This window comes from Phascolarctos cinereus, unplaced genomic scaffold (genome assembly GCF_003287225.1).
Source record: "Phascolarctos cinereus isolate Bilbo 61053 unplaced genomic scaffold, phaCin_HiC Scaffold_726;HRSCAF=1367, whole genome shotgun sequence".
In the NCBI taxonomy this organism is placed as follows: Eukaryota; Metazoa; Chordata; class Mammalia; order Diprotodontia; family Phascolarctidae; genus Phascolarctos; species Phascolarctos cinereus.
This window is the reverse complement of record NW_027556098.1, coordinates 216,489,652-216,505,118: the sequence shown is the minus strand read 5'-3', so window position 1 is coordinate 216,505,118 and position 15,467 is coordinate 216,489,652. Positions and strand designations below refer to the sequence as shown.

Below are 15,467 nucleotides of genomic sequence, written 5' to 3'. Positions count from 1 at the left end.
AGACTTTTCTAGGACTGCCGCTCTTGGCAGGGGCTGGGGCAGAGGTGGCTAGGTGAGAGGTCCTTAAAGAGAAGACTAGCCCGTGCTCCGGCCGGAGAAGGTGCAGGCTAGGCGGAGAGAGAGCCGGCCGGCCGGGCCGGGGAGGAGTGAGAGTCAAGGAGGGGTGGGGGGAGAGGCGGGGCCCGGCTTCCTTCGTCACTTGATAAAACGCCTGCGAGTCTCCAGAGAACAACGGGCTCTTTCAGCTGTTCGAGAGCGGGCTGCGAGGGGGAGAGGCTGGACAGGGAGTGCGGCTAGTCCCGGGGGGTGGGGCAGGAGAGCCGAGCCGGGGAAGGAGAAGGTGGTAGTGGTGGCAGCGGCAGCAGCAGCAGCAGCAGAAGCGGTAGCGGTGGCAGCAGCAGCAGCAGCAGAAGCGGTAGCGGTGGCAGCAGCAGCAGCAGGTCCCTTTCTCTTTTTCCTTCCCCGCCCCGCCGTAATTGCCGATGGCGGCTGAAGGGCAGCCGGAGCTCCTCTTCTACCTGTCGGCGTGCCTGCTGCTCTATTTCTGCGCCGCCTTTAACTTGGACACTCGGGAGGAAAACGTGATCCGCAAGACCGGGGAGCCTGACAGTCTTTTCGGATTCTCCCTGGCCATGCATTGGCAGCTGCAGCCGCAGGACAAGAGGCTGTAAGTTCTCAGCCCGCCGCGTCCTTTCTCCCCCGCCCCCCTTCGCCCCTCACCCCTTAGCAGCAACCCTCCCAGCCCTGCCCAGCCCTACCCTCCTCCCTTCTCCTCTCCCTTCCCTTCCCTCCCCTCCCTCCGCCTCTGCCTGCGAGAGCCCTGGAGGCGGCTCTTTTGAGAGAGCCCGAGAACGTCCACACCCCTGCGCGGATGCTTGCCCTTCTCTTCGCCCCACCCGTAGCAGCTCTGCCCTGCGGCCAAGCAGGTCTGGTTGCGGAGGGGGACCGGCAATAACCAGTGCTGAACGTGCCGCCCGTGGCTCCGGGATCCCGGCTCCTGATTCATCCTTCTCCTCCGCACGAACTTCCATCCTCTGGGGCTGCGGCGGACGATGAAGGGGAAGGGAGCACACTCTACTGGGTTCCCTCCCGGGCTAGGGCAAGTGTCCAGGCGGCGGTAGCAGCAGCGTTTCTCTGATTTACAACTTTCACCCCCACCCCCGTTCTATCCTCACCGCCTCCCAGAAGAGTTTATTTCACTCTTGAGTGTTTTTGCAGGGAACCTGGCAGGTGGCGGCTTTTCAGAGGTCCTCTTTTGTGTGTATGTGTATGTGCTCTTGGGGAGAAAGTTATATCAAAGAAATGCGAGTCTCCGTCTCAGAGCTCCACCTTTGTGTATGTGTGCGTGAGTGTGGGTACGTGTGCACGGGGAGAGAGTTGTATCAGAGATCCGAGTCTCTCTCTTAAGAGGTCCACATTTGTGTATGTGCATGAGTATATATGTGTGTATGCGCGCGCGCACGGGGAGAGAGTTGTAACAGAGATCCGGGTTTCCCTCTCAGAGGTTCACCTTTGTATATGTGTGTGTGCGCGCGCAGGGAAAAACTTGTACCCTGGAGCCTCGGCTCTCCCTCTGAGCTGATGAGTTCGGGGGCCACTTGTGGCAGACACGATTTTGCAAGTCTGTTTTAATTGTGTTTCCTGTGGTTTACCCCTAAGGCGTGTTCGTGTCTTGTAAGGAGTAGATGGTACTTTCCTGTGATAGCAGAATGAAGTCTTTAAAAACATTTTGTTTAAAGGTGGAGTTAACCAGCCACCTGTTAGCAGAAATAGATCAGCTGAGAAAACAAGCTGTAAAGCTGGGCTATGTCCCCTTCTTCCCTGCCCACCACACGCAACTGCTGCGGCCCCCGCGAAAGCCTGGAACCCCTTTTCCTTTTCACTGGTCTTCCCCGCCTCCCTCCAGAGGTTAAAGCAAAAGTCCGATCCGGGATCAGTCTCTTGGAAATAAAGTATGGAAAAGTGACATGCCCCCCTCCCCCCATCTCTGTCTCCAGCCAAGCCTGGGGAAAAGTGGTAGCTTAGTTGGCTCAGCTTGTCGTCTCTTTCATTCTTTCTAAGAAAACTTAACAAAGTCTTGCTTCCCACATGATCCAGCTTATCAGAAACCAGTTCGAGGCGAGATTTTTTTTTTTGAGAATATAGTGCTGGAGAGGACAAATTTTTTTTTGGAGCTTAGTAATTACGGTCTTGTTGCGTTCTTGATCTGGGCTTGGGGGGTGGGGAAAAAAAGAAAGAAACAACGAAAGGTTTACCCCCCACCCCAGCCTCCACTCCCCCACTCCCAAGGCTTTTAGTTGAAGCCATTTCAGAATCAACGGATCGAAGAAAACAATGCAGTTTCCAAGACAGAACTTTTCTGCATGGGAAAGGTACATGGAGTCATAGCCTTTTTAGAGAAGGAAGGAGAAACTTAATGACTGAAGATGAGAAACTTGGGGTCTTCAAATACTCCTTGGGGACTGACTCTTAAAGAGTCAGAATGGCCTCAGAATGCCATTTTTCTGTTACACCTGTTAGTGTAGCAGAGCATTTTAACTTAGTAGACAGTTTGAGGGACCAGGACACCATGAAATTGTTGACTTGTAGAGCTTCCTGGTTAAGTTTCAAATCTGAACCAAAAAAAAAAAGTACAATTTGACCTAGCTGGTTCACCTTGTAGAGTTCTGTGCTTTCAAAGGGCATGATTATGTAAAAATGTTGGTCTATATGTAGATTTGGAACCTTAATGGCCACAGCTAGTCACAGGCCTGCCTGCATAATAATGTGTTGATGACATTTTTTCCCTGCAAAATTCCTGGCAAATTTTATGTCTCACTTAAAAATTCTCAATCAAGACAAATTGCAAACAATATTGGGATATGAAGAATTTTTCTAAATTTACTTTCTGAAATTTGGTAGTTAAATCAGTTAATCATTCATTAGTCTCTGGTATCTCCTTTTTCATTGTATGCCCTGAACCATTAGAGAATTCTATTCAATCCATATTTATTGAGTGGCCACTTAGGACAAGGCAGTGTTGGAGATACTGGGGAAATTGAGACAAAAACCAAAATCAGTTACTGCTATCTAGGAATTTAGTCTGTGAACACAAATAAATGAGGTGCAAAGTAGAATGATAAGAGCAAAAGAGAGATTGGATATTCTAGGGAAATTTGGAGAGAGAAAGACAGAGAGAGAGATATCGTGATAATTTTTCTCCATTGGGGGAATCAAGAAAGGTTTTTATGGAGGCTGTGGTGTCTAAGCTAGGCCTTGAAAAAAGTTATAGATGAGAAACAAGTTCCTTCCAAATATGAAGAGGGACCCCAGGGAAATGTTGAGAGTGCAGAGGGCAAGCTGAGATGGGAAACAGCTAGTAACAGAGAATGAGAGACTGAATTTGGACAGTGGGAGTATTAAGTGGAGACCATTTATTTAAAGTAAGAGAGATTGTGAAAGTAGAATCAACAGAACTTGACAGTCAGTTGGGTGAGGGAGGGGTAAAAGGAGAAAAATAGGTGATTCTGAGGTTTTGAACATATTTGAAGATAAACATAATCTTCATAATATAATTATGAAGTTATCAACAGAAATGATAAAGTCAAAGAAGGGGCACATCTGAGTGGAACATCATGGATTTAGTTCACTTGGGTATATGCTGAGTGTGAGGGACTATTGGTATTTAGAAATGGACATGTATGGCAGGCAGTCACTGATAGCACTGGAAACCTAAATGATAGTTATGGCCTAGAAACCGTCTAGGATGGAGATTTAGGGATTAGCCATATTTGGGGAGCAGGCGGAGGATGATAAGGATGCTGAGCAGGACCAAGAGAGATGAGAATAAACAGAAGTAGGGGATGGTCAACAAGGTGAAATGCTTGTAGGGAAAGTCAAAAAGGATCTGAGATTCTTTGACTTGTTTCAGATTCTGGATAGGTTTAAAAAATATGAAGTACTTGTCTTAAAATCAAGTGAAAAGCATCAGGTGTGTAGGAATGTTCTTCTTAGGGGCTGACCTGAAAGTCTAGAAGGTGAGAAAAGGTCTAGTTCTTAGAATGCCTAAAAAGGACTTAGAATTCTCTTAGGAAAACTACTCATTCTTTTACCTTGAGATATAGTAGGATTTTAACCCAGTAGGATTTCAAGATTTGGAAGTTTATCCATTTTATTTTGTTTATCTAGTAAAAAATTCACTCTTTTATTTTACAGTAGTCCTGCAAAATTTTCAATTACTTCTAATGGGATTTTTGGGGAGAGGGGGGTGATCACTCAGGGATACTGAACCATCTTTGGACCTTAGCAAGGCCAAACTGCTTGGGCTTAAAAGCTGCTTGCATTGTTATATCTAGTAATAATTTTGGGGGAGCATCTTTATTCTGCAGATCATAAAACCAAGCTATTCTTAGTAACCAGAGGGTTAGAGTGAAGTGAAGGGTTATGGGAGCAGCCAAAGGAAATGCGCCTGTGACATAGAGCAAGCCCATTATACTGTGATAGTGAGAGGCCATCCAGTAGGATGTAAACCAGAGTGAAAATGTATCGACTGAATTTTAAAAGCAAGGTTCAAACAGGTAGTGTTTGAATTATCATAAATTCCAAATGTTGAACAAGTGTGCATGTAAAAAAAAAAGGCCTGGTTTTTAGTTAGAGCTTTATATTTAAATTAAATTAAATTCTATTTAGAATTATATTGAAAAATGCTCCATTTCCATGACTGATATCACTAGTGGTGAAGACAAAATCCTGAAGGGACCAGGTGTTAACTATGAAGTCTGATTATTGGGGGTCTTTTTGCTGTATTATAATAAAAAAAAATGGGCTTTTCCAGATTAATGTTTTAGATTCTTAATTCCTCATCTTTTTGCCAACTCCTTAGACAATATGTAGGTAGAGGTATAAACTTTCTCATTCCAAATATTACAGTGAAAGCTTTGTTGGCACTGTTTGGATTAATGGATCCGTGGATTCTGTTTTGAAATTTCTAGGTTGAAGAAAATTTCTATGCCTTTTCCACCCCAAACTCAGACTTGATCTTCTTATGTTGTACTTTAACACTTTGTCCTTTTTAAAATTGAGATCTACAAGACTGGAAAATTCAAAGGGTGTTTGTCTTTAGCTTAGTGGTATAGCATATAAACTTGGAGTAAAGAAGACCTGAGTTTGAATTCCTTTTTCAGCCACTTATTAGCTGTATGACTCTTCTCAGCCTCAGTTTCCTCATCTCTAAAATAAGGATAACAATAAATAGTGCGTACCTGACAGGATTTGGCAAGGATCAAATGAGACATGTGTAAAGACACTTTGCAAATCATAAACCATTTTATAGATGTTAACTTTTAGCATTGTCACAAGTCTGCTATCACCCCCTCACTAGAAAGAAAAGCAGAAGGAGGTGAGAAGAGGAGAAGAGGTGTGGGGAAGGAAAAAAAGAGGTGTGTGACATGTATTTAACCATCTAGACCTGGAAGGGATTTCAGAGATCTGCATCAAGCCCCATAATTTTATAGATGTTGAAACTGAAGCTCCGACAAATTATTTACCCAATATTATTACCCACTTAAATTACTAAGAACTAGAACTCAGCTCTTTTGACTCCTAATCTAGTACTGTTTACAACCATGCCAAATTAAACCAATTTCTTTTTTTCTCTCTCTTTTAAACATTTTTTAAAAATTAATTTATTTTCAGTTTTCAACATTCACTTCCATAAGTTTTTGAGTTTTAAATTTTCTCTCCTTCCTTTCCTCATCCCCTCCCCCCTCCCCAAGATGGCGTGCAATCTAATATTGGCTCTACATATACATTCTTATTAAACATATTTTCACATTAGTCATGTTGTAAAGAAGAATTAGAGTGAATGGGAGGAACCATAAGAAAGAAACAAAACGGAAAGAGAGAGCAAATAGTGTGCTTCGCTGCATTCAGACTCCATAGCTCTTTCTCTGGATGGGGATAGCATTTTCCATCATGAGTCTTTTGGAGCTGTTTTATATCCTTGAATTGCTGAGAAGAGCCTAGTCTATCAAAGTCAGTCATCGCACATATGTGTCTTTTCAGGTTTTTCTGAAGTCTGCCTGCTCGTTATTTCTTATAACACAGTGGTAGTCTATTACATTCATATACCACAACTTGTTCAGCCATTGCCCAATTGAGGGGCATCCCTCAAAAAGAGCAGCTATAAATACATGTGGGTCCTTTTCCCTTTTTTGTGATCTCTTTGGGAATCAGACCTAGAAATGGTATTGCTGGGTCAAAGGGCATGCACATTTTTATAGCCCTTTGGGCACAGTTCAAATTGCTCTGCAGAATGGTTGGCCAATTACTTTTTAATAATCATTCAGTCTCTGTATACTTTGATGGACTTGGGATTTTAATCTGCTAGATCATCCCTGTATGCCATTCCTATGTGATCTTTGCTCGTTTCCCAAAAAAAAAATCCTGGAATATCTGCCCAATGGCTAGAGACTTTCCTCTTTTTTAGTTCAGGGATATACAGTGTACTATTTGGGAGGTCCGCCTGTTGTCTCTCATCCTTACACAATTGGACCACTTCCTTTGCTAGTCATTTCCTTGGTAATGTCTTTTGACAACACTTCTTCTGTATAAGTCATTGTTGGTAACACGTTACAGCCTGCTTAGACCTGTCAGTTGTTTTTACGTCACCCTGTGGATTATTTGTAATTTTGAGATCGTGGTATTCCACAAGTTATAGCCATTCCAGTGCAACTGAGAAAATATTAGTTTTAAAGAGCTGGGCTTTTGTAGTGAAGGCCATTTGGTTGCACTAGAACCACTCTACTGTTTCTCCAATGAAGCCTAGCCTGAGCTCATCGATTCCAGGCTCAGCACTTTCCAGGAGCAGCTCTTGACCAAAACATATTTATAGAGGAATTCTGAGAGTTATTTGTGCTGCTACATCTCACGATCTATTCAATAAGAATTTTTCATTCAGTGTGTTAGATCAGTTTCCTTTGCAATCCAATCTGACTTACCCAGAAAGTCCTTTAACGTGCTAGGGCTCCAAGCAATATGTAAGATCATCTACATTTATGGTATGCAAAACAACAACCTATTGGACTGTAAATTTCCTGCAGGCAGAAACCATTGTCTTATCTTTGTAAATGCTTCCCATAGGTCTTGCACATAGTAAGCATTCATCAAATATTTGTTGAATAGATGAAGTAATATTTATACTTTAGGTTTAATATTGACATAAAAGGTAGCCTAGGACCCCACATAGCACTTCTCTAAAGCATTTATGCTTTACTTAAAGTTAGAATTATCTGTGTATTGATGTGTTATTTCCCCCTGCTAAGCTCCATGGGAGTAGGTAGAATATGTCTCATCTAAACTGTATATTTCCCCCGGGCAATGTTCTACCACAATACCTGATATATATTGAACTGATTATTATCAATACTTTACCATAGTGAATTTTCTAAGTCTTAGGACAAAATGATGGTGGGCAGTGACAAAGTAGAAAGAGTTCTGATTTAGAGTTAAGAGACTCTGGATTCATATCTAGCCTTGTTCCATAGTACCTATGTTACTTCAGACAAGTTGCTTCCTTTTGCGAGGCCTCAGTTTCCAAATATGTAAATGAGGTGTTTGGACTAGATGACCTCACAGGGCCCTTCCAGTTTGAATTCCATTATCCTATGAATATGGTTGCATTAAAAAAATAGAATCTATCAGAATAGATGTTTTTAGGGATAGGGCTGTACTGGACCTGTGATTTCACTAGTATGTGGAACTCCCTGGTGAGGCAACTACCTCTACCAATGCAAATTGGCACCATCTCTGCAGCTTAGAGTCTTAGAACTCCAGGACCCTAGGAATAACTTGGAAATTATTTATCCTTTTTTGTGTGTCATGGACTCCTTTGGCAGTTTGGTCAAGCCAGTGAACCCGTTTTCAGAATGTTTTTAAATGCAACAAATAAAATACATAGGATCACAAAGAAACCAATTATATTAAAATAGTTATCTAAATTAAAAAACAAAAACAAGTTCTTGGACTTTGGGCTAAGAAGCCTAGTTTAGTGAAGGGACTTGGAGTCTGATGGGGGAATAACCCAGCCAGTATGTAGCAAAGGCAGCACTCGAACCCAAGTCTTCCTAACTCTAAGGCCAGCTCTATTCACTATCCCAAGGTGCCTTTTTGAGATTTGAAAACATTGATTAGGTGTTTTTGACCATAAGAACTGTGCTTGTGGGAACTGAAATAATAGCATTAAGTGCTGTATTTAAGCTTTTTAAAAATGGAAGAGCGCTTTATTTGAGTACTGCCTTTGGAAACATGCTGCATGTGCCTAATGCTATGGGGAGTGTAAAGGTACCTTAAGTGACTTTGTGGGTTTTCTACAAAAGAAGAATTTCTTGACTCTAAAGGCTTATTCAACCATAGAAGTTATTAAGTGAGTTCATGAAATAATATTTTCAAGTCTGTAATCCTCCAGTATTTAAGAAATAGTCATCGCTGGAGGCAGAGGGATGGACTTGATGACATCTGCAAAGTGCCTTCAAGCCTATGATTCATCTCTGTTAGCTCTTCTGGTAAGACATGAATCTATGGCTGGAAGGCAAAATATCTAGACAGTTGGAGACATGAAAAGCCTCTCTGTACTTGGTGATTCTGAATTTTTTCTCCCTCTCTCTTTCCCACTACTGCTGTTTCTTTTCCCAGTGCAGTGTGTGTTGTGGGGGAGGGTCCTACATGCCACTTCTGCATTCCCGACTCTTTATTATAGTGTGTTATTTATTTTTGCCTTAGTAGTTAAAAAAAAAAGTGGGGGCAGGACAAGGTTGACTTTAAGATCCAGAAAAAATTTGTAAGGCTCTCTTACGTTTGGGTAACACTTATATAGGTTGATCTATTAAATTGTACCAAAGGCTCGTGTTTAAATAGCCAGACTCTGTCTGTCTATCCTCAGGCCCACAGGGAACCAAGACAGCTTCCCATGCTTCCTTTTTGTATACTTCAGCACGGTTTGCCTCTCAAAACCAAACGGGGATCAAAGTAGCGTTCCAGAAGAGTTTGTGAGTTTGGTAGGATACTTTGCTGTGCAGGGGCGTCTTCAAAGGACTGGATTTGATCATCCTTAACCCTCATAGTGAAGAACCAAGTTAATGAGGATAGATTTCAATAGTGTTTTCCTAACTAATTTAGCTACACCTATCAGCTTGAATTATTTACAGTCTAGTAGGGAGGTAAGACATAATGCATATTAATGTGGTCAATTCATTAGGGAGTTACAAAAGTGGATCACGAGGCTAATGAGATCTGGGAAAGTTTAGGATGATATCCTGGCGGGGTGAAAGGGATGCTAGAGTCATTAACATTTTCAGGTTAGATTGTAGATAATGCTGTCCCATGATGCATAGCCTTTTATCATTACTGGGTGTCTTTTAAACACCAGTATAATCTTTTTGTAGATGTGATCAGAATAAATAAAAAATGCAGATATTTCCCTAAGCTGATACAGCTTTTAACTACTACCCCCTCTTGTTACTCAAGGTTGGACCCAGCAAATTGTCTTATCTGAATTACGTTTAAGGTGGGGTGTGTGTGTGTGTAAGTAAGTGTAGTTCTGGACTAACTCACTGGGCTGTAAATACAACTGCATGTTATGATTTGAACAATTCTCTTTTTTATCCACTTAGTTTTTTCAGTGTGGATGATATGTTTGTATCCCCAGTAGACCCTGAGTAAGTGCTTGCTGATTTAAAAAAAAAAAAGCTGAGAATATTACAAGATATCCTTGGTGAAATCAGTGTAAGACAAAGTGCTGCTTCATATGTAATAAACTTGGAGCAACAAGAGATATGGCTTGGTTATTATACTTAAACCTTAAAGAGGATAAACACGCTTTGCTGTGGCGTTTTCCTTGGAGCATCTGCAAGGAGGATAGTTGCCTGGGTTCTTTATGGTCATTCCTATGTTATATGCATCAAAGCCCTTTGCCTTTTGGAGTGGTTAGAGGGGGAGGATAGAAGTTTGAAGGAGTACCAATGATGACAATTATAAATTCACCCCATTTAGCTCAGTATTAAATTACATAGACATAGCCATTACTGTCCTGAATATGTATACATTTTCTGTTTGGGGTTTGGTCACATTTAAAAATGCATTTTCCTATTTTTAAGGCTCTATTCCACAGTCATGACTTAAAACACTTCCAGGATCTGTGATTTCTTTGCTGTGAGTACTCTCTTCACCAACATATAAGCAATCTCTAAGCCCCTTAGGAGGTGGTCTTCATATGGTGCCTGAAAATTTTGCCACTTTGCCCCTAATCTGCAAGGTGGGTTGTGGGCCTCTCTGAATTGAGCTAGTCAGGCCCATAGGCTGTGCAGCATAATCTTCAGAAGCCATCATCATCTCATCTCCCCTTCATAATGATCCATCAGAGTAAGACTGTTCCACAGTAGATAACTACAAAAGATATGGAAGGAAAATGCCTTGTAGACTTTTGATAGTCATTAATAAATAGATCCAATACCAGTTGGGGTAGTTCAAAGACTAATTTGAAAGAGAGAAGATGAATGTACAGAGAGTTGTGGTGTGATGAAGTTCTTAGATTGGCCTTTGTCATGAAGGTGGAACTCCCATGGAGCGGGATTGTGTTATGGCCAAGCAGAATTCTTAATAAAGAATACCAGCTGTCATTTTTCTTCCCTGGTTGCCATGCCTTCTCAACCTCATGTCAGAAAAGTCTCTTTTGCCTCTCTGGGAGGCACAGGAAGTAGTTTGCAAGCTGGTGCAGTTATTCTAGAGGTTGGATAAAAATTGGCATTCCCCATTTTGTTTGATATTTTGATCTAATGTCTATCTACTACAGAGCTCAACCTAGTCACTGAAGAAATGTTGAAACTTCCTACAGTTGAGAGATACATAGAGAGTTTTGAAACACTATTTTCCTAATAAAAACAAGTAAATTATATCATGAAACTGATATTTAAAGGTAAACAGTGATCACTTGGAATTAATGGAAAACAGCTAATTGTTGATCAGTCCCAAACAGGGACAAGTTAGGTGGGTTTCTCACTAACACAATTCTCTTTCAGACTAGTAACTAGACTGATGACTATCTTATCTTCTCCTATTTGACTTTTCTGTGTAGAAGAAAGTGGCACAACAATTCCAAGTCAGTTTACCAGGTTGGAAGGTTGACATCTGTTCGAGTAAAATGATGATTAGCTAGAGCATGCAGCCAGCCACCAGTCCAGTTTCTCTTTTCAGTTTCAACAGATCTTCTCTAAAATGTAACTTCTCCCTCCCTTGACCCCCAAGATAGAAAGTAGAGAAAACATTTGTCTTATGAGTGTGAATAAGCACTGAATAAAAACATTGCCTGGCTTATTAGTGTGTGTCTGTGTGTGTGTATTTGGAATTTATCCCATTGATGGTGATGATGATGTATCCACAAGCCACAGATGCCAGCATCCCAAACAGTGCCAGAGATGCTATTCATTGGTGAAGCTCCAACACACACACCCCAGCCCATGTTCCAAAAGTCTTTGTGCAGTTTTAAGCTATTAAAGTTTATGTGTGTACATGCATATGTGTACATACATACACATACCTGCATATGCATAGGAGCCACACTTAGTGGATTGTGTAAAAAACAATGCATCATGTTTGTTTGAAATGCCTTTTCAGCTATAATTTAAGGCAGATATTTATGTTAATTTTTTTTCCTAAGTCTTGGTTGGATTGGGAGGTAAATAAGCAGGAATATTTTGAAAGAAACATGTTGTGAAATTAATGACATAAGGAATAATAATATCCTTGGTTAATACCTGTGCCTTGTTTTCTAATAATTGCCTGCAACCTCAGTAGTGTCTAATCTGTTCTTAGGTTGAGTGTCTTCTTAAGCAATTCAAAATAAATTTCAAGTGCATGGCTTTTGTAATGTCTGGCTTTCTTATTTTCATTAAAAATGGGAAGTGTTTTAGATTTTCTAGTCTTCTAAAAGGTTGGAAGTCCATGAACCAAAAGTGAATACATGAAAGATAAATTAGCAAGCATTTATTAAGTGCCTGCTATGTACTAAGCACTATGTTAGGCACTAGAGGTAAAAAGACAAAAATGAAACAGGCTCTGGCCTCAGGGAGTTCACATTTTATCAAGAGAATCTGTGTAGAGAGCTCTCAGTGTGGACACTCTTCTTGCTTCCCTCCCCTTTGCAGATTGTAATCTGGCTATTAGTTGGTAGAATAATGTGAAGCAACTAGGGCAGAGGTGGGAAACACGTGGCCTTCTAGGTCCTGAAGCATGGCCCTGTGACTGAATCGAAACTTCCTTAATAAAAGAATTTGTTCTGTAAAACTTGGACTTGGTCAAAAGGCTGAACCCAAGGACCTAGAAGGCCACATGTGGCCTCGGGGCCTCAGGTTCCCCACCCCTGAACTAGGGTTTAGGTGACTTCCCAGGGGATCACACACCTCAATATCAGAGGCAGGATTTGAACCCAGTTCTTCCTAACTTAAAGCCTAAGCCTTTATCCATTATGTCACCCAGCATCTGAAGCAAAAGTATCCTGGACCAAATAATTTCTTGAAATCATTGCAAGAATTTGAAGACTTCCTGTCATATTGCAGTGTACATCCTTCTGAGGATGTTCCCTTTTGCTTGGTTGTAATTAGCACTCGTGATAAAACAAAGTATCTTATCTTTTATTCACAAATGTCCCAATTGAATTAAGTCCTAACAAGGGCATGGTGCAAAAAGAAGTGTAATGATATGCCTGCGGCATATGATAGAAAACATGGATGTTGCAAATCTTTGGGAATTACTGTCAGTTGCCAGAAAAATAGGTACATTTGTTTAAATGTACTTATCCTGTACTGGATTTTTTTGTCCTTTGTAACTTACTACTAAGAGGTTTCCCTATAGAGATAATATCATTCTACCAATAAGTTGGTGATGCGGTGCTTTTTGATAGAATATAAACTCCTTGAAGACTGGGTTTCATTTTTGTTCTTGTATCTTTGACATCTAGAAAAGCACATAGTACTTTTAAAAAGTTATTTTATTCTTAATTTATGGAATAAAACAAGCATATCATAACATAGTACAATGAAAAAGATGATTGCATTTGAAATGGCAAATCTACTATGCACAACTTGCTATTCCTTTCAAATATACAACAAAATCATCATGTAAATTTCCTTTTTTTCCTTTTTTTTCTTCCCTATCCCTCACCCCTGCCCTGGAGATGGCTACTATTAGGGGGTGTGTGTGTGTGTGTGTGTATAAAATTATTCTAGATATACTTCTATTTATCAGTTCTTTCTCTGGATGCAGATAGTGTCTTTCTTCATCTGTCCTTTATATTTAATTTGGGTATTTATAATAGTCAAAATAACTTAGAATCATTCTTAAAACGATATTACAATTACTGCACGCTCTGCTCACTTTGCTCATCATTATTTCATACAAGTCTTCCCATGTTTTTCTAAGATAATTGAACTCATTATTTTTTATAGCACAGTAGTATTCTCTCACAGTCATGTACCACAACTTGTTCAGCCATTCCCCAATTGACGGACATCCCAGCAATTTCTAGTTCTTTGCCACCACAAAGAGAGCTGCTATAGCCATTTTAGAATATATAGGTTCTTTTCCTTTTATCCCTAATCATCTTTGGAAATAGACCTAGTAGCGGTTTGGCTGGGTCAAAGGGTATAGGTAGTTTAATAACTCTTTGAGCACATAGTACATGCTTAATAAATGCTTGTTGATTAATTGGTTTGTAGTTCTCATGTATTCATAAATGACAAGGGAACATTTTGGGAAAAAAATCTCGTCTTATGCCTTTCCCTCAGTTACATGGCTAGAGCTTCCAATTCTACCATCACAGTGTGGGTCAGGGTTAAAGTTAACCACCACTGGTGTATGGCCATAGGCCAAAAGCATAGGTTGGAGCCTTTTTTGTTATAGGAGAACCCTATAACAGGTGGTGGGATTGGGGTCGGAGCAGGTAACATGTAGCAATGGAAACAGTCCCCTGTTCCTTAGCATTAAAGATAGGAAAGTGAGAAGGATAGGAAATGTGTGCTTGAATGGGGGGAAGAGAAACATGACCATGGGAAAGATTGTTTTAGGGCTATATATCTTATATTTAAACTACCAGGAACTTAAAGTTTTATAATTAAATTCTCTTTGTATCACTCTTTTTCCTGAAAGTGTGATCCAGATCTCTACTGTTTGATTTGAGTTGTAGGCTGAAATAGGTTACCAAGTTCAAATGAACCCAGGAGAGACACAGTCCCTATTGTATTTATATATTGGTTTCCGTAAAGTAAGTGTATGGAATTGGGAGCTAGTCATAAGAGAGAAGCCTGTGATTTTTGTTTTTTGCTGTTTCAGCTGATTTCTCTGTAATTCTGGCATCCCTTATGTTTCCTGTTACTGCATCCTATCGATTACTGTTTTGTTTGCTTATTTCTAGGAGAGCTGTGGAAATCTTTGTCCTAAAGGGATGTAGTCAGCCCTTTGTATATTACACAGTGTCCTATTACTCAGAAAATGAGGTGAGAGCTAAGTAGGTAACTTGAAAGAACTGATTAAAGTGGAAGTGAAGTGTCTTTGAGATTATATGTACATATGAGCGTGAGCCATAGATTAAAGAAGCCTAGAGTTTCTGATTTAGCCTAGTCACCTCCTTTTGCAGATGAAGAAATCAGCCAAGCTAGTGAGAGAGCCAACACTACAGCCTGGTTCTCCTGACTCATTGTCCAGTGTTCTTTCTGCTAAATTATGTTATTTTAAAAAAGCAATGATTTTTGCCCTCCCAGGATTCCTTTAATCAATGCCGCATGACTTCATGCTTGATAATACATTGTCTTAAATTGAAGGAATTGGAAGTTTCACGTCATCATTCTCATTGTAATGATAATCATTAACAGAGCAGGTGAGAAGTACATTGGCAGAATGGATAAAAAAAGTCCTGGCCTCAGGAAACCTAGGTTAAAATCCTACCCTTGACTCATACTGGAAGTGACTCAGGGCCTCCTCTGCATTGGTAGAGGAAATACCCCATCAGGAGCACCTTGCCAGGTCTAGAGAAAAAAAATTGGGCACTTTTGTTGGTCAAATTATTTTTCTTTAAATTATGTATTAGAAGCTAATCGCTCTTCAGAAACAAATAGACCATACATCCTTGTATTAGAAATACAAACTCCAAAATATCCTTGAGAATCCAAAAAATAAACTTATGCTTGAACTGAGCATCTGCCAGCCACAGCTGTTGACACGCTGATTCATAGAAATTTAAGACCATTTTTAGCATGTCAAAATACTGCATATTTAATAATATTCAAACCATGTAGATGTATAGAGATCTTTCTAGCACAGAGCCTTTTATGTAGTAGGTGTTCATTAAAAAGTTCCTGTGGGAACAGGATGGGGTACGTGCCACCTCCATAGTCTTCTATGCTACTGGAGCTTTTCTTCTGAAGATGCTTTTATTGAACCTA

General features: G+C 40.5%; 1 protein-coding gene across 2 annotated transcripts in view; it reads left to right on the top strand.

The window, feature by feature from the left end:
• Nucleotides 1-238: 238 nt before the first annotated feature.
• Nucleotides 239-15,467, top strand: part of ITGA6 (integrin subunit alpha 6) — a 105,434-nt gene continuing 90,205 nt past the window's right edge. For both annotated transcript variants that reach the window (XM_020990970.2, XM_020990971.2), the window contains exon 1: nucleotides 239-667. In XM_020990970.2, the coding sequence (XP_020846629.1) occupies nucleotides 483-667 (185 nt within the window). In that variant the 5' untranslated portion in view covers nucleotides 239-482. The remainder of the gene's footprint in view (nucleotides 668-15,467) is intronic.